The 18,147-nt window shown below is 35.2% G+C and overlaps 2 protein-coding genes and 1 pseudogene across 6 annotated transcripts; 2 read left to right on the top strand and 1 right to left on the bottom strand.

Annotated features, from left to right (window-relative positions):
- Window positions 1-3,346: 3,346 nt before the first annotated feature.
- Window positions 3,347-4,146, bottom strand: LOC104734980 (protein IDA-LIKE 3 pseudogene; annotated as a pseudogene). The gene has a single exon (XR_015578820.1). The product of XR_015578820.1 is annotated as a protein IDA-LIKE 3 pseudogene (transcript).
- Window positions 4,147-11,053: 6,907 nt separating this feature from the next.
- Window positions 11,054-12,943, top strand: LOC104734979 (U-box domain-containing protein 28-like). The gene is made up of 2 exons (XM_087481096.1): window positions 11,054-11,896; window positions 12,327-12,943. The coding sequence occupies exons 1-2, from the start codon at window positions 11,169-11,171 to the stop codon at window positions 12,856-12,858; spliced, it is 1,260 nt and encodes a 419-aa protein (XP_087337222.1). The 5' UTR covers window positions 11,054-11,168; the 3' UTR covers window positions 12,859-12,943.
- A 2,717-nt stretch (window positions 12,944-15,660) lies between these two features.
- Window positions 15,661-18,026, top strand: LOC104734978 (histone-lysine N-methyltransferase ATXR5). 4 transcript variants are annotated; one of them, XM_010454677.3, is made up of 6 exons: window positions 15,661-16,276; window positions 16,419-16,499; window positions 16,775-17,004; window positions 17,107-17,207; window positions 17,307-17,519; window positions 17,615-18,026. In XM_010454677.3, exons 1-6 carry the CDS (start codon window positions 15,913-15,915, stop codon window positions 17,772-17,774), a joined length of 1,149 nt encoding a protein of 382 aa, XP_010452979.1. In that variant the 5' UTR covers window positions 15,661-15,912; the 3' UTR covers window positions 17,775-18,026. The 4 variants fall into 4 exon arrangements, with proteins under 4 accessions (XP_010452979.1, XP_010452978.1, XP_087337220.1 ...); XM_010454676.3 differs by having other exon boundaries at window positions 15,675-16,276; window positions 16,772-17,004; XM_087481094.1 differs by having other exon boundaries at window positions 15,714-16,269; window positions 16,772-17,004.
- The last annotated feature ends 121 nt before the right edge of the window (window positions 18,027-18,147 follow it).

Raw genomic sequence — 18,147 nt, 5'->3', positions numbered from 1 at the left:
CTCGAAATAAGAAAAAAAAAACTAAAAATAGTAGAAAAATAAATAAAAATAAAATATGACTATTGCAGACAAACGGACCCTTGTGGTTTCTCCCGTGACCGTTTTTGAAAATCTATTGAATTTTCAATTTATCTTCTCTATTTATTAGTATTATTTTCGCCTTTGAGAATTCAAACTTCAAACACTTAAAAAAAAAAGATTAATATTTGACGAGTTAAGACTGTTGCAACAATAGAAAATTGAAGGGAATCTTTGTATAGTCGTTATTTTTCGCACAAGGATGGCCGACTTGTTGAACTAGTCAGAAGGCATCATAAGTTTCCCCTTTAAGCGTATAATCTATATGAGACCCTAGTATGAAATGTGGACATTGTATATTTTTATCAAGAAACATGGTATCAGTATATTATATTAACTGGCCAGAAATCCTATAACATTAATAGTCTCACAACATGTTCTTCTGTCGATTGATACTATAGATTAATTTGGTATATGTCCAAAACAAGTTACTTGCAATAATTCAAATATTAATCACCTTTTAGAATGAATCTGAGAATGATTAAAGCTTTAAAAATTTAATCTTTTTGAAATAAAGTTTCATATCCCATGTTGGAAAGCATGTGCCAAGTTCTCTTACAAAGTTGGAAAGTGGTCTAGCTTGGTTGGCAACTTAAATAATCAAATTTGTTATATGGCTACTTTTATAAAATCTATCATTCTCATTTATTTTCTTGAATTTTTTTTTGTAAAATAACATCACCAGAAAAAAAAAGAGAGAGAGTGGTAAAAGGTAAATTCAAAGGGAAGCCAAATCAGTCATCATTTGTAAGTTGTATTCCAAGGAAAGATATGTTGAGTCACCATTTCCACTTTACATTGATTGCCAATTTTTGAATTTTCTTACCGTATACACACAAACATGTTTTGCCTATCAGAATTTTCTTTTTGATTGTGAAATTCCAAGATGACTCGATTTCCAATTTTCCCATTGTCGGCCATGGCCAAAAATTTAAACGGGCCAAAATATAACGGACTATAAGAAGATGATTAATACATAGTAGACCCTAAAGATGTACCAATTTCGGCCCAGTTAGGAACTCAAAAGTTCTCATTTGACCATATGTAGTCAGGTTCTCAAAAGTTCTCATTTGAGAATCCATTCTCACTTCTCACTCCTACTTTTTTTTTTTTATATTAGTGAGAACTCACCACTGTACATGCCTTTATAACAATTTACCAAGTGTTTTTGTCTACTGGTCCATCACTTCTACTCGTTCACAGTACTGGGCCTGGGCAATATTCATAAAAAAAAAGTCCCTAAATTGATGACACAGCTTCATTCTTCGCCTTCTTCTTATGGAGAGACTTGTGGACTCCTCTAGAGAATATGTGTTGAGTCTCCAAATAATTTTGAAACACGCGTGTTTATGTGATCGAGGTACCGTTTGTTGTGTTTGTGTGTTTAAAGGTAATTTTTAGTTATGTCCTTCATTCGTGGAGGTTGTCACTTGTTAGAGTTTTAATGATATAACTCGTCACTCGTCAGGATATGTACAAATCTTTTAGTATGCATGATCAAAGTTCGAATCAAATAAACTTCAAAAAACCAATTTGAATAGTCTTTTATCATATCCTATTCAATGGTGTGTTCTGTTTGACCACATAAGTTATAAATCAAATAAAAACCAGACCCCGAAGAAGTGCATGTTATCGAACATGAGAATTCAGTTCACTATACTTGTTATACAGTTCAATGGGTATAAATAAATATCATATGATCAATAATGTTATATCATTAAACAAAATGTTTGAGTCTTTCGTGCGAATATGTATGTCGCGTGCATTTGGATACATATGGTCAACTAACGAAAGATATATATGTGAATGGAAATAATCGAGACTCGCCCTATCAATGCGGGGTACACCGCACGTGTACGTGCGCATGGACACAAGTGCACACGTACGCATTTGGACACATCACATGCCCGCGTATAAATGTATCCATCCTAAATCCATATTAATACACCCTAGCATTTTGTCACAACGTTTTCAGCCACTTTGGCTTATTATTAATTTATTCAATCTCACACGCATGCATGATTAATATTGCAAATTAAAGCATTGCAGCGGTGACCAAATCTTCAGTATCTAAAACCATTGTACAAGACGTCAAAACTGAATAATAGTAGTAAGTTGCTACTAAAAACCGGTGTCACACGACGTGTTTGAAATCTTTTAATATAAATAGATGTGGAGTACTTTCAATTCGATTATCAGTGGGCTGATCAATAAATTAAGATGTTTTGTTTAGTAAGTTAACAATTCAAACGTTGCTAGCTAAAAAAAACTATTGCTATTAGGACGTAGAACTACTTATACTTGAATAATCAGAGACGTTGTAGATTATACATACAGTACGTGAGTTTACACATATGGAATATATACAATACAACCCATTTTGGGAATTTTTAGGTTCTATTGCTTATACCATTTATGGGATCTCCTTGTTTTACATTTCTAACTAGCTTATCTCTATAGCTCACGCCTGGTTATATATTTAAATGACGTAAACTAAAGTTGTAATCGAGACAAGAGAGTCAAGGGACCCTGTTGTTCATGTAAAGTATATTTCATCACATGGAATTCCGATAAAGTTATTCAAAGTTTGAATGAGAATCAAGGGAATATAATTGATATTTTTTTATTATTATTATAAAAAGTACTATTAATGACTCTAGTTCACTAACCCCAAAGAAACGTTCAATGAATTTCTGAAACTCGTAGGAGAGATCACATCAAATCCCCCAATTATCTGCAGCCGTTGGTCAATCGTATTCACAACGACTGCTCAGTGACATTATTGACGAAAATTAAACAAAAAGATACATCCAAAAGTAATCAATTATGTATATACGTCCAATCTTAATCACACGTTTTAGCTAAGAACATATATACATTTCATTGCTTCATATTTTTGAGAAATGACAATTCTTTTACGCACGAACACACACATTATCTGTATTTGTCAAATAAAAGTCCATTATATTATGGGATCATTTATATTTCAAGATATCTTCTATGCATTGTCGAGTAAATACTTCTTATTAAAACATCAACTCAAATGCCAGTCTTGTAGCTTAATTATTCCAATTTACCTATTCCCGTATATGCAACTTAAGTATAATAATCTTCCGTTTGTTATTTTGTAACTCATAAGAAGAAAAGTGAATATATAAAGTAACTAAACCAAATCGGCTTATATCAATAACTAAATATTATACCAAACGGATCGGCGACTTATAAGTTATATATATCTTATTTAACATTTAGCTGGTACTGCTGATACTCTTTCATCAATCCGGATTAATCCACGATTAAAATATGATAAACATGTCGTATACAAAATTTAGATTCCATCGAACTTTCCATATCGGAAAAATCAAAAGGAACAATAGTTATTTGATTACAAAAAGAGCTGATCTCTCCTCCGATCTTTTACACTTACACGTACGTGCAATATATTTCAATGGATCTAACAAGTTCCGATATTAAAAATAAAAAAGAAAGCTGATCTATCCACAGCATTGCCCATAAATAAATGAAACTGAAATCTATTTACATCAGTCTAAACCAAAATCAAAAGGAGCAAAAATTTAAACCACAAAAACTTACAAAAGTAAAAAGGATGATTCATTAACCAAACCAAACCTTTGAACTTCAAGGAGAGGACCGAGTTGTCGTAGTACTACTCAAACCGATCTCGTTATGTTTTCTGGAAGGACCAGAAGCTGGAACCGGAAACTGACGTGGCAAGGACCCCAAAAACTGTACACTTTTGTGATCTTGTACTTGACGATGAGCTTGATGAGGTGGCGAAACGACGTGGTCCTTTTGTTTTGGTGGCGAGCTCGTGTAGAACACGTTCGTGGTTCTTGCTCCATTGCAGCAACTCAAAAGGACAACAAGAAGAACAAGAATAGGGATTGTTCTTCTGAGTTGATGATATGTTCTTGGTCTGCAGTATCGAGAAGACATTGGTGAAAGATTGGAGAGAAACAAAAAAGAGAGAAGGGAAGGAGGGAAATGAATTATGTTTTGAAGGAGTTTTGGGTGGAAATATTTAATATTTAAAAGGGTAGATTTTGTTGATGGGTGTGATGGAATGAAAAAGAGAAGGTTGTGAATCGCTGACAGCAAGAAATATGGGCACATCAAGAGAGAGCGATTGTGATTGAAAAGATGTTGACTTGTGGTTCTATTCGTGTTTTTATTTATTTATTTATTACTTTTTATGGTCTTATTCGTATGTTTTTTTTGTTAAGGAAACCACTAATTAATCCAAGTATCCATCTATATCATGGATTTTACGTCGTTATATTAAAATCTATACTAAAAATTTAATGTTATATGTTCTATGAAGCCGTGTGATTGGTTCCGAATTTTTATTTTACGAAGATGATGAGTATTTTATTTCTCCTCGAGCAACGTTTGATTCGGACACCTCCGAATTATCTCCTTGAAGCACAAACGTTTTTACTTTTTACCACAAAAGTACCTACATTTGAATTAGAGCTAAATATATGTGAATGTTTGCCCAAAAAAAAAAAAAAAAGAAAAAAAAAACCTAAATATATGTGAACAAGTTATCTCAGGGAAAGAGTAAAAAAATGTTGTGGTGCAAAACAATAACGTCTCTTTATAGCTCCCTCTTTATATGACCCACGAGACAGAAAATATGGAGGAAGACTCCTTTATAGCTGTCTTAAATTATAGTTCACATGTAAGTATCCATCTATATATATATATTTTGGAGATATTTATAAAATAAATCTCAAAGTTGACACTTATTTACAGGAATGACATTAGCATTAAATAATTAATTTAATAAACAAATTAACTTTATTTATATTTGATTTTTTTTATAGAAACTAAGTGTTTTAAAAAGTAACAAACATTGCAAATGTATATATATTTTATTTCCTTATTTTATAAAAAGGTGAATGAAGAAGTTTACCCTAGAAGTAATCCCGTGAAAGTAAACCTGTGATCCTAAGTATTGTTCTTTACTTGATAAAAATTTGAAAATTTGGTTTGATAAAAAGTAACTTTTGGATGAGTTTTTGCAGATTAAAATTTTTTAAACATGTTGCGTGATCCACTTAGCATGACGGATTTGGACTATAGAACTAACACTAAAACTATTAGTTTATTTCATATACTATATATTTGTAGTCATAGTTTGGAAAATTAACTTATACATTATTTAGTATATGAACTACAAAATATTACACATACTTCTTAATATTCCAAAAAAATAAAATAATTGTATACACATAAAAATATGCACTAACATACCATATAGACATATACATCTGTTTAATTATAGAAAACAAAAGTAAGTGTTTTTAAATTTTATATTCTATCTAGCTAATAACAAATATAATGTAATTAGGTTCTAAATTGTATAAAACGTAAGAAGAAGAAAAGACATTCTAAACAAAATTATAAATTAATTAGATAAAAGTTAATTAATTGAGATTTTGAAAACTAAATATCTTAAAAATTATTATTTCAAATGCAATAATTTATAATTTAGTCCAGCGGTGTACCGCGGGTGAAAACCTAGTTTCCTTATATTTCTAATTTTGTTTTGAAATAATATGTATTATGTGGATAGAACTTATACTACAACACAAGAAAATTTTAGCATATATCTCACTAAGATTACATGTAACTAATTATCAAGATTTCTAATTTCTTATATAAATACATTTTCATTTTTTTCTAAAAGAAATACTATCAATTCATCTTCTAGTGATTTAGAAAGAGGGGACAAAGAGAAGAGTATGAAAGAAAATAATTAGTGGTGGGTCAAGGTAGAGCCTTTTCATTTCATGTTATGTCAAAATTTTCTGTTCATATAGCTTGACGACAAAATAATAATAATAATTTCATATCAAATTGACTATATTATAGTGTAACCTTTTAAATTTTCATAGTAAATACTATAATCAAGGTATTAAACAAGTATAAGAAAATACTATCATTGTACGATTCCCACGTACTATTGTCAATGTTTATTATGGTTTGACTATATATTATGATAGTATGAGACTTCATCGGCTAAACGTCTAATTTTAGGATTATAAAAATCGTTTTTTTTTTTGTTATACTAATGTTAGTACCTTTTCGTTATAGGATTTATAGGCCAAGTAATAAGTTGTATTTTTCAGTTATGTTTTATCATAAATGTTGAATGCAGAGAAATAATGACGACACTAACCTTTCGTACGTACAAATATGTCAGAAGAACGAAGGAAACCGAATAGTGTCAACAACAACAAAAAAACGAAGGAAAGTAGGAAACCGAACACATACATTAAAGGCACAATAGTAGTTATGTCAGAACAACAGTCAATAAGATCTAAAGCTTGTCCTAGTTCCTAAAATCCTAATTATTACTGTATCAACAACACTGTTGACATCCACTATTACAAACCGAAGCATCGTTCGTGCAATTTACCGATCATTGCTTCATACGTTCTCATTGAAGTCCTTTTGTAATTAAACCGAAAGGTGGTTGAAAGAGTTTTTTTTTTTTTTTTTTTTTGCTAAACTTGTAAATATCGTTAAAAAATGAAAATTAAGGTAAAACAAAAACTTTACCTAAGATAGAGCAACTTTGGCAAAAAAAAATAAAACAAAGTTACAATAATTTTGGATATGGAAAAATACTAGGATTAGCGAATCCAGAGGAGCATTAGCGGTTGCCAACGCCTTCTATGTCGCCTTCCTGTGATAGTGTTTCGAATCTCTCTATCAATGATTTTAAAGATTGTTGGTGGAGGGATTCATAGGTTGTTGTGAAGAACATTATTTCTCTGACGACAAATATGATACACTGAAGCTTGAGCAGCAATCTTACGGAGCAATGATGGAGCTTGTTCTGTAGATTGCCTTATCCAAGATAATAATTATGACCAGTTGCAGATTTGCCTATTAGATGGAGATAGTCTTTTGAGTACTTGGGACCAAATTGCTGAAGCAAATTCACAGGTGAGCAGGACGTGATCACGAGTTTCAGGCATGGTGGAACATATACAACAATCAGCTGAATTGATGACTCCCCATGCCATCAGTCTTTGTCTTGTTGGTAACATGTTTAGGTTGCTCACCCACATATTAAAATCATGTTTTGGTACTGCGCCTTTGAACCAAACAGAACTTGTCCAGATTTTCTCATCTTCCCGAGGCCTCAAGGCATCCCAAGTTCTTGACGACGAGAAGCCTCTACAGTCACTATTCTCAACCACCCAAGAGTAATTGTCAGACTCATTAACTTGACTAGGGAGCGCGACAGTAGTCAAGTGAGCATGAAGCAATAAGGCGTTCTCTGATCTTGGCGATGTGAGAATCCACCCTGTATCATTGCACGCGGCTCCAACTTTTGCTGAGACTGAAATACACAAAGCTCTATGGCCATCAGTGCCTAGAAACTTGATTAGAGGGCCAAAAGGAGTCCAATTGTTTACCAAAAGAAAGTAATATGCCTGTTGCGAACTTGTGACTTAAGAAATCTCTCACCCAGCGGCCTTAAGTGGAGTAGCATCTTCCAAGTCCAGGGATTCCTAGGACTCTCCTCAATCGCCCAAAAAGATCTGTCTCTAAGGTGATGCAATTTATGCCATGACGCCCATAGGCTCCCATTTCCAGCAAACAATAACCAGATAAAATGGAGGCATAAGGTTTGATTCCAAATGGAAAATCTACGCAGGCCTATACCACCCTCTTTTTTGGGTAGGAAAACAGTCGACCAAGCAATCTTGTCTCCCTTGCTTGCATCTATATTACCTGACTAGAGGAATCTCGAGCAAAGTGATTCGATTTTTTTAACATAACCCAAAGGCAGCAAGAAGGTCGACATCCAGAAATTGACGATACCCGTAATCACTAAAGCTATTAGTTGGATACGACCAGCAAAAGATAGGCTCTTAACTGCCCATAACCTGAACCTCTTTGTCAACTTCTCCATAAGCGGATCATATTCAGCCATCGGTAGCTTTCTATTCATAAGGGGAAGGCCTAGGTACCTGACTGGAAGAGTTCTTGTAGGAAAACCATATCTAGACATGGCCAATTCTTCTGTGGGATCTGTGCCTGCCAAGTACAGGTTGGTCTTGTCTTTATTCACTTGCAGTCCAGACCAAGAAGCAAAATCATCAAGGGCTTCACTTATACCATGAAGAGAAGATCTCCCACCATAAAAAACCCCATCACATCATCTGCAAACATTAAATGGGGGATAGAGAGCTCAGAAGTTTTAGGATGATAGTGGATATATCCTGCTTCAAATCTCGATTTCAACAAATTTGAGAAAACCTCCATTCCTAAGACGAAGAGGTAAGGAGATAGTGGATCTCCTTGCCTTAGCCCCTTACTGCTTTTGAACAATCCCCCAATGGACCCATTTACTGAGACCGAAAATGTAGGAGTAGATATGCATTAATGTAACCAGTTTATGAATTTTTCAGGGACTGAGAGAGCTCTGAGGGCTGAGATGATAAAGTCCCATCTAACACTATCAAAAGCTTTTCGGAGATCTACCTTTAGCATCCCTCGAGGCTCAATGTTTCTGCAGTTATACCCATGAACGATCTCTGAAGCCAAAAGAACATTCTCTGCGAGGAGCCTACGTTGCAGAAAGGCGGATTGGGCTGGAGAAATGACTTGAGTTAACAGCTTTTGAAGTCTGGTCGACAACAACTTAGCTATGACTTTGTACAAGGTGTTTACACATGAGATAGGTCTGAACTCAGTCATTTTTGAAGCATTTGCGAATTTTGGGATAAGGACAAGAGTCGTTGTGTTCCATTGCTTCAATAGCACCCCAGATCTGAAAAATTCTTGCACTGCCTCAACTACCTCAACGCCTACAACTGACCATGCTCCTTTAAAAAACTCAGCTGAGTATCCATCCGGACCACTATATTTGTTTCTAGGTAGCGAGAAAAAAGCTTCTTGGATATCTAGGTCAGAGAACAAGCTTTGAAGGTCCCTTACCTGAGTTGGGGAACACCTATAAGAGAGAAGGAGATTCATATCACTTTGCTCCAACTGCTGCTCTCTATCGTCTCCACTAAAGAGGGACTCAAAATAATTACTACAATGCTCCTTTATGCCTTGCTGAGTCTCAATCTTATCCCCATTGTCATCAATTAGGAACTGGATAGTGTTTATCGATTTCCTCATGTTTGCCATTTTGTGAAAGTAAGCTGAATTACAATCACCCTCTAAGAGCCAGGTGACTCTCGACCTTTGACAGAAAAAGCTCTCCTCAGCTCTAACAAGGATGTGCCACTTTCTTGTGGCTTCCAGCTCTTGGGAAGGGTGGGAAACCGAGGGGTTGTTAAGAGTGTTCCTTTGACATGTCAGCACCAGTTCATTAGCTTCACCTACCATTTTCTCCATTTCAGAGTAATTTTCTCTGCTGAAAGTTCTGATGTGGCTCTTTAGGTGCTTTAATTTCTTTGAAACCCGGTACATTACAGAACGGACAATGTTGAACGAGTACCAGTGTTCTCGAATCAAATGGATGAAATCCGGATTCTTAAGTAGGAAGTTGTAGAACTTGAATGGTCTTTTGTCCTTCTGAGCTGCAACATTCAGCACTACGCCACAGGAAGCGTGATCTGAGAAATCGGGTTCCTCAAACATTGCATAAGAAGAAAGGAAGAGCGAGGTCCACTTGTCATTTACCTGGACCCTATCAATCTTTTTTGCTACCGGGAGGATGCTACTTTTATTCAACCAAGCGAAAGTGTTGCCTTTCTAGACCAGATCAAATAAATCAGACTCAAGCAAGCAGTACATACACGATCCAGGTTAAAAATAACGACTGTTGTGTTCTAGATTTTATTCTTTTTGTATATATATATATATAAAAATTTTTTTTTTATCAAACTTTCTAAATCTATTTATGATGGCATATTTGAACACGAAAAACGTAAAAATAATGGGCCTCTATTGGCAAAATTATTATACTGAATATGTATTTGAACGAACGGAAGTTCGTTTTTTAAGAGGCCATATAAGGTAACTATGGAAGCTCGTAGTAAAATGGAACTACATCTTTCATATCGTGCAAGTGATTTTATGTATGGCCAACATCATTTGTTTCTAGTTTTGTCCACATAATACTACTAGACAGTACGAGCTTGGAATGTCACATTCATCTTGGCTCTAACTTCTGAGGTAATGGATGAAGACTTTATTTTTAAGTGGACTTTGAAAAAAGAAAAGGAAGCAACAAAAGTTGCTTAAAAGTCCATAGAATCTGCCCGGTCAATAGTTCAACTCCTTTAAATCCCATATCTTTTATAAATTTTAACTTACAAAAGACATGAATACAACAACAATTCTTTAAGAGACAATAATACGAGTATTTAATTTACGAAGGAAACACACAGATCTGAAGAAATCAAAAGGTTCCCGAGTTTCCTCAGGCGGTGCAATTTTAAAAAGGGGCAAGTGGATTCTTACGTGATATATTTAGGTGGGAGGCATTTAAGCAAATCTACACCGTTTGGTTACTATTATCAACGGTTGAGATATATCCCCGAATACAAATTCTAGTCTTACTACGCGCGCCGAAAGATAGATAGATAGCCTCAGACTCAACTCTTTGACCAAAAGCGTGACAAGGAAACACGGAAAAGTATTTTATTTCATGGCTTTTCTTACATTTCTTTTCAAATAAAAACTTATAAAGATGTCACAAAAGTATTTTTATTTTTGATTCAGGAATATATCTTCCAAAAACACTGAAAATAATATTCCAATGTTGTAAAAATCTTATTATAATTTTTTTTAAAAAGAGGAAAACATAACAATACACTACAAAATAAAATAAAAATTGTGATAAGATCATAAGAATAAGATTGATTAAAATAAAATAGTATCAAATAGTAGTTCAAAAATGAATTTTGACGTCAGCATGGTTTGACTCACTCTCTCATAAGTCATATCTCATCTTCTTAAAACCAAACCCACACGAGTCACAAGACTCTGTGTCTCTCTCTGTCTCAAACTCAGAATCAAAGATTTGATCTTTATTCTCTCTGAAACTCTCTTTCAAACAATTTCACTTGAGCAAGCCAAAAACAAAAAATATGAGGAGCGATGATCTTTATATCACCACCGTCCCTTGTTTCTTCCAATGTCCAATCTCACTTGACGTTATGAAATCTCCCGTGAGTCTCTCCACCGGCGTTACCTACGACCGAGTTAGTATCCAGCGTTGGCTCGATGGTGGCAACAACACTTGTCCTGCCACGATGCAGATTCTTCAAAACAAAGACTTCGTACCTAACCTAACTCTCCACCGTCTCATTGATCTCTGGTCCGACTCCAATCACCGTCATAACGGTTCTCAGTCACCGGGATCCCATACTCCGACGAAAGAAGAAATCAACGATGCAATTGATCGAGTCGGTGATAGTGATCGCGACGCGTTGTTGTCGATGATCCTCGGATTCGCGAGTGGTTCTGAAGAGAACAGAGAGTTTCTCGCCGGAAAAGATGGTTTCGTAGGGATGCTTGTGGATATCATCAGCCAATTAGATTCAAGAAACTTCTCCGACTCCAAATTACTTCTCGTCGGAGAGGCGGTGAAGATTCTGAGCATGATCCGTCGTAAAATCTTCGACCGGAGACGGTTATCGAATCTGATCTTAACCAACGGTGGAGATTGCTTGACGTCTTTATCCCTACTGATTAAAAACGCGGATCCAAAACTGAAGATCGATGTCTCCGCCGTGCTTGAGTTTATCGCCGTCGACGCCGAGTCAAAGCTCTTAATCGCCGAGAGAGACGAAATCATCACTTGTTTGTACCGGGGATTGCACAACTTAAACAAATAAAGATTTTGTGGGAAAAAGCAAGCAAATTCTTTTATTAATCGGGAAAACGTGTGATGGTCACTTAAAACAAGTCGGGATCGAGCTCGTTAGTTCACAAGCAAACTAGTAAGCTAAAAGTGATGAACTGAAAATAGGAATGAATTATACGAAAAACAATAACAGTTTTCGATGCAAAGTATTGCTCTTTAGGTATTGTCCTCCGAGTCCGGATCATGATCCCAATAAATACTTTCTCCCTTTATAGGAGACTTTTGACCTAGAGTTCTCTAAGGTTCCCGATGCGAATTGTCGAGATTGCCCTCTGCAGAAAGTGAATGGCTTTCTCACAATCTTGTTGGGCCGAAATTAGAATTAACTTGTCTTGTTGGGCCGAGTGGCATATTGGACACAATCCATATCCAATATCACCGAGATTATGAACTCGATAAGCTCAAACTCTGATCCAACCTTAATCGAAGCGAGCTTATCGTTATTAATCGCGATCGCGTCATCAAAACGCGTGAAACTCGCGTTAGTCGGAGAGAGGAAGCTAGTCACGAAGCTCACGAGTTTGTTAACTGATCCAAAGACGAGCGTTTCAGCGATTAAGAGATGCCTAAAGCTTCTCGAATCTATTTCGTCTTGTAAAGAAGGTCGATCGGAGATTTGTGATGGTGTGTGCGTTGAGACGGTGGTGAAGAAGCTGATGAAAGTGTCAACGGCGGCGACTGATCACGTCGTTACGGTTTTGTGGAGCCTTTGTTATCTTTTTAAGGAAACGAAGGCGCAAGATGCCGTTATTAGAACTAACGGCGTTACTAAGATACTTTTACTTTTACAGAGCAATTGCTCACTTACCGTTAGGCATATGCTAACGGATCTTCTTAAGGTGTTTAAGGTGAATTCCAGATCTTGTCTTTCGGTATACGAAACCAAAACGACACATATTATGCCGTTTTGATTGATTTTTTTCCCAAATCAATTTCTGTAGGGATTATGTGTTGGTAAAATTTTTCCCATATCAATTTTTTACACACAATTCAAGATGTTTTATGTTTTAAATGGTTTAAGTTGGGTCAGTTTATATTGTTTTTCCGATTTCTTGATCCTTAATGATTTGACTTAATAATCCTATTTTCTTTATTTCATTTTCGAGAATAATATGACTTAAAACAATATTTGTATTATCTAGACTCACCTCTCAAGTAATGAGGATCATAGAGGTCAGGGTTTATCTTTTGGTTATTCTTTTGGTTTTCCGGCTGAATAAAGATCCAAAATACAACACATTAATCAATTATTTTTCAAAAGGATTACTACTAACATAGACCAGATGATGCACACAATCTACATATTAATATGAAAAAGTTTTAATACAATTATGAACACATTACCTACATGACATTACTCTCATCATAAAGTATATCTCAACATTGTGGTTCAAAATCACAAGATGTTTTCTTTTTGAATTGTTCATTAAAAGTTTGTGCTTTTATTCCTTCTATTTTACCTCATAAGATATGGAGTTTGTTACAATTCCATTAATGAGCTTGTTTAATTTATTTTAAACTAAACATTAATTATTAAGTTGATTAGTTTAAAAAGTGATTTTTGAAGATAGAGAGAAGAAGCTGAGGCCAAAGAGCTTAAGATCATTGAAGATTATAAGTTTGAGAGCAACGAGCCTGAGAATGTTCCTGTTTTAGATGAGACGAGTGATATGTTCTGCAAGTTTAGGTAGAAGATACGAGATGTGTTGGTCGATAGCAAAAAGATCGAGATTGACGAGGAGTTTGACACAATTGATTATTGGAAACAAAAGGCGTTAAGTTTGGAGAAAATGCTCGAAGCGAGTAGAAAGAGAGAAAGGAGATTGGTCGAGAAGCTACATGAGAGTTTAAAGACAAGAACAAAACAAGCAGTTCTACTACTCTTACATCCGAGATCCAAACAAAAAAAAAACAAATATATATATATATATAAACAAAATCAAAAGAAAAACTAATCTATAAAAAACTCACCAAGAGGGAAACTGCTTTTGTCTTGAGCAGCAAAAACCTTTAGATCTTCTTCATCTTCGTGGCAGTAGTACGCCGTCCAAAAGTTTCCGATGCAACTTTTCAAACTCTTCATTCTTTTTTTTGTCTTTTGAGGGAGAGAGAGAGAGAGGTAGAAAGAAGAAGAAAAAGCAAGAGAGATGGAGATTGGTACAATTCCATTAATGAGTTTGCTTAATTTATTTTAAACTAACATTAATTATTAAGTTAATTAATGACAATTTACAATTTTATGTGGCTTTGAAAAGAAAAAACTAAATCTCATTTTAGTTCAACATTTAATTTTGTAAAAGTTGTAGATGTTGAGGGTCTAAGTATATCTATATATTTTCAATTTAATGTGGTTTTAATTTTTTTGTTTCATATGTACATATATAATTAAAAGAAGACTTTTGAGTTTTGTCTGTGAACACTTGCACAAATAGAGAGTCATGGAAAGTCAAAGAGATTAATATCTCAAAGCAAACTAAATTGATTCTAATCTTGAGCATCGGCTTTCATAATCAGTTTTGCAATTGTTCAGTTTTTTTGAGTTAGGAGCAAAAGATTTGCAAGTGGTGTTTAGTACGTGGGTCTAAATAATTGCATTGTTGATACTTAACCAGAATTTTATGTTTGGACTTGCAAAAATCATATAAATAATAAATAATTCAATATACCTTTTAGTGAAGACAAACTAAATTTGATTGATTAAAGCAGTCCAAATAAACTGGCTCTCTTTTTAACGAGAGTTATTCTATGAGTTTTTTTTTCCTTTAATATTTCCAACTTTTTTGATCTTTGACTAGGGAAATTCACACGCCAATAATCGAAGCAATGACGCATCATCGGCAACAAACAAACAAAGTGCTCATGAATGAAGCACAAACAAATTGGTCATGTCATGCAAGAATGGAACAAGATACATGAAGTAGATACCTTTGATTGTATTAAAAGAAAGGTAAAGAATTTGCATCAAAAAAGATTGAGGCCGACTTCGAAAAGGTCCGCGTAATCTAGGTAAACAAGATTTGGCATGTTGAATCTTAAAAAGTTGACCGTGGGAGCAGGAGCACGAGCATGACTATCAATGTGAATCGTGATTCTCTTTACATTTGGGTGACAAATATCATTAGGTCCTGCCCACAATGGATGATCAATGTAACTATGTTGTATGTATAATACCTCGAGCACACAAAAAACTACAAATTATTAAATCATAAGCATCGTTGTATGCAAATCAAACTGTATAAAGGAAGAGACTCTTCATCACGTGAAGGCCAAATTTCCCCTCTAGACAAATCTCCGATACAAATCCTTGTTCATAATGTAAGCTTGACAACTGTGTTGCTTGTGGAAACAACGTAGGGAAGCAAAGTCTCATATAATTAAGTTTCGTATTGTCGTTGATCAAAGGCATCGTAATGCAAAGTCAACATTGTAAGGCGTTATTCTATATCCATCGGTTGGTTCTTTTAGGAGTTGTTGCAATCACCGTCGTGTTGCAAAGACAACATTGGGCTGGATAAATTAGCCCACCAAGGCACCAACATATATTTTCTTTCATTAAAAAGAGATCTGTTTCCTTTATGAATTTGTGTGTAACATTGTATATCAGTTATTATGTATTTTTTTACCAATCCCTAATAAGAGAAATAAGTAAGGTTTAGTAAAGAAAATCTCAAACAATTAAAAGGATTTTAATGTTTGTAAATTTGGTCTCATACAATGTATTAATTTCGAACCTTTAAGACAGAAGAGAAGCAGGTACCAAAGACTTGCCAGTAATTTTGAATTTGTCAAAGATTAAAAAAAAAAAAAGAGTCTTAAAAAGAAGAAGAATCCCAAATCACACTCCAGGTGATGTGCACATCAGTTTTCGTGCGCACACGCGGCGGTGCACGTTAGCTCCAACCAATCGAAATCGTTTTCTCCCGTTTTCCTCCGGCGACTCTTCATCGTGAGCATCCATCCCAGTCATGGCCACGTGGAACGCTTCCTCCCCAACGGCGTCTCCTTGCTCATCGAGGCGACGAACGAAAGCTCCAGCGAGACGCCCTTCCTCCGAATCTCCACCACCGAGGAAGATGAAATCAATGGCTGAGATAATGGCGAAATCTGTCCGTGTGGTTGTACAAGAAGAAGAAGATGAAGACGAAGACGAAGATAGCTACGGTGATGTGGCCTGTGAGAAATGTGGTTCTGGGGAAGGAGACGATGAGCTTCTCCTCTGCGACAAATGCGATAAAGGGTTCCACATGAAATGCCTTAGACCGATCGTTGTTCGTGTCCCCATTGGACCTTGGCTTTGTGTCGATTGTTCCGACCAACGACCTGTAAGAAGTAGGGATTTTTTTTTTCTTTTTCCTTTTTAAAATTCTTTGTGTTCAACAAATTCCTAATTTTTCTTATGCTCTCTTTGTTTTTTTTTTTCAAAATTTTGGGATTTTTTTTTTTGTTTTTATTGTCCGGGTGAAATGTTTAGGGTTATCTCAGAAGAAGATCTTGCACTTCTTTCGGATTGAGAAGCAAACTGATCGAACAGACAAATCGGATTTGAGTCAAGGTACGATTTTTCTTTTTTGGGTTTCTTGTTATGATCATAAAGTTCTTGACTTGATGAATCTGACGAGATGTTTTTACTTAGATTAGCAGTTTTATGAATACGAAAATAGCTAACTTTTTGGCCAGTTATGTACTACAAATTAGTATTATTAATCTTTTGCACCTCATTGTGGGGTTAATGAGCATCATTGAGAACTTACATATAAACCGAGAATAGCAGGTGGTTGAAATTGAGGAAAATCAGTTTAATTGCTTTACTTCTTGTTTTTGAAGAAGAGACTAGAAAGCCTCGGAGACGATCTTGCTCTTTGACAGTGAAGAAGAGAAGGAGAAAACTGTTACCTTTGGTTCCATCAGATGATCCTGAACGGAGGCTTACACAAATGGGCACACTTGCTACTGCATTAACCGCATTAGGTATCAAATACATCGACGGCCTAAATTATGTTCCCGGTATGGCTCCTCGGTCTGCAAATCAATCCAAGTTCGAGAAAGGTGGGATGCAGGTAAAAAAACAATACAATCTTTCAGCCTCTTTATCGTTAACTCTCTTATTTTTTAGTAACTTCCTTAATTTGTATTTCTTGTTTTTTTTTTATGTTTCATAGGTGCTGTCGAAAGAAGATTTAGAGACATTGGAACAATGTCAAGCTATGTGCAGACGTGGAGAATGCCCTCCTCTCGTTGTGGTATTTGATCCGCTTGAAGGGTATCTCTCTCTCTCTCTCGAATCATTCGATCAGTCTTCCTTTAATCACAAAGTGGAGTTATAAACATGTTTCTTTTTTTTTTTTTTTTGTCTATACAGTTACACTGTTGAAGCAGATGGTCCTATTAAGGACTTAACATTCATAGCTGAATATACAGGAGATGTTGATTACTTGAAAAACCGAGAAAAAGACGATTGTGACAGCATCATGACTCTCCTTTTATCAGAAGATCCATCGAAAACTCTTGTTATCTGTCCCGACAAGTATGGAAACATATCTCGCTTCATTAATGGCATCAACAATCACAATCCGTAAGCAACATATTCAAAACATTTTAACTTGTTTGTTCTTTCCCGCAAAAGTTTATACCGTTGAATAATGATCACATCACTAATTGTTGCTGCAGGGTTGCTAAGAAGAAGCAGAACTGCAAATGCGTGAGGTACAGCATAAAAGGCGAGTGTCGGGTTCTTCTAGTGGCTACACGCGATATATCTAAAGGGGAAAGGCTCTATTATGACTATAATGGTTATGAACATGAGTATCCTACTCATCACTTCCTTTGATCTCTCTCCACTTCTAACAGTTCTACAGAGTCTCTAGATCAGATGTTCCTTTTTTTTGTTGCCATTTTACAGGTCAATTAGAAGAAAATGTAGAGCTGAATTGTAATGGCCTATGAAAAGGTTGCAGCATTATTAAATTACGAAGTTAGATATAATTGGATTTTGGGTCGGCATTACAGAGATTAAATGTGGCAAAAATGTTAATGGCAGAACTTTTGTTTTGGTATCAAATGAAATCCTAACCTTTTGTTATATGTTCTTGGAGAAAACTTCACCACCTTAGAAAAGGTTGCCAAACAAGTTTATTATTTTTGTACTTTCTCCTTATAAACCTATCAAAAACAGTCTTGTATACTTATGGGCACAAAGCCCA

This window comes from Camelina sativa, chromosome 13, assembly GCF_030686135.1.
Source record: "Camelina sativa cultivar CO46 ecotype springtype chromosome 13, ASM3068613v1".
NCBI classification, from domain to species: Eukaryota; Viridiplantae; Streptophyta; class Magnoliopsida; order Brassicales; family Brassicaceae; genus Camelina; species Camelina sativa.
Note: the sequence above shows the minus strand (reverse complement) of the source record. Positions and strands in the feature narration are given on the sequence as shown.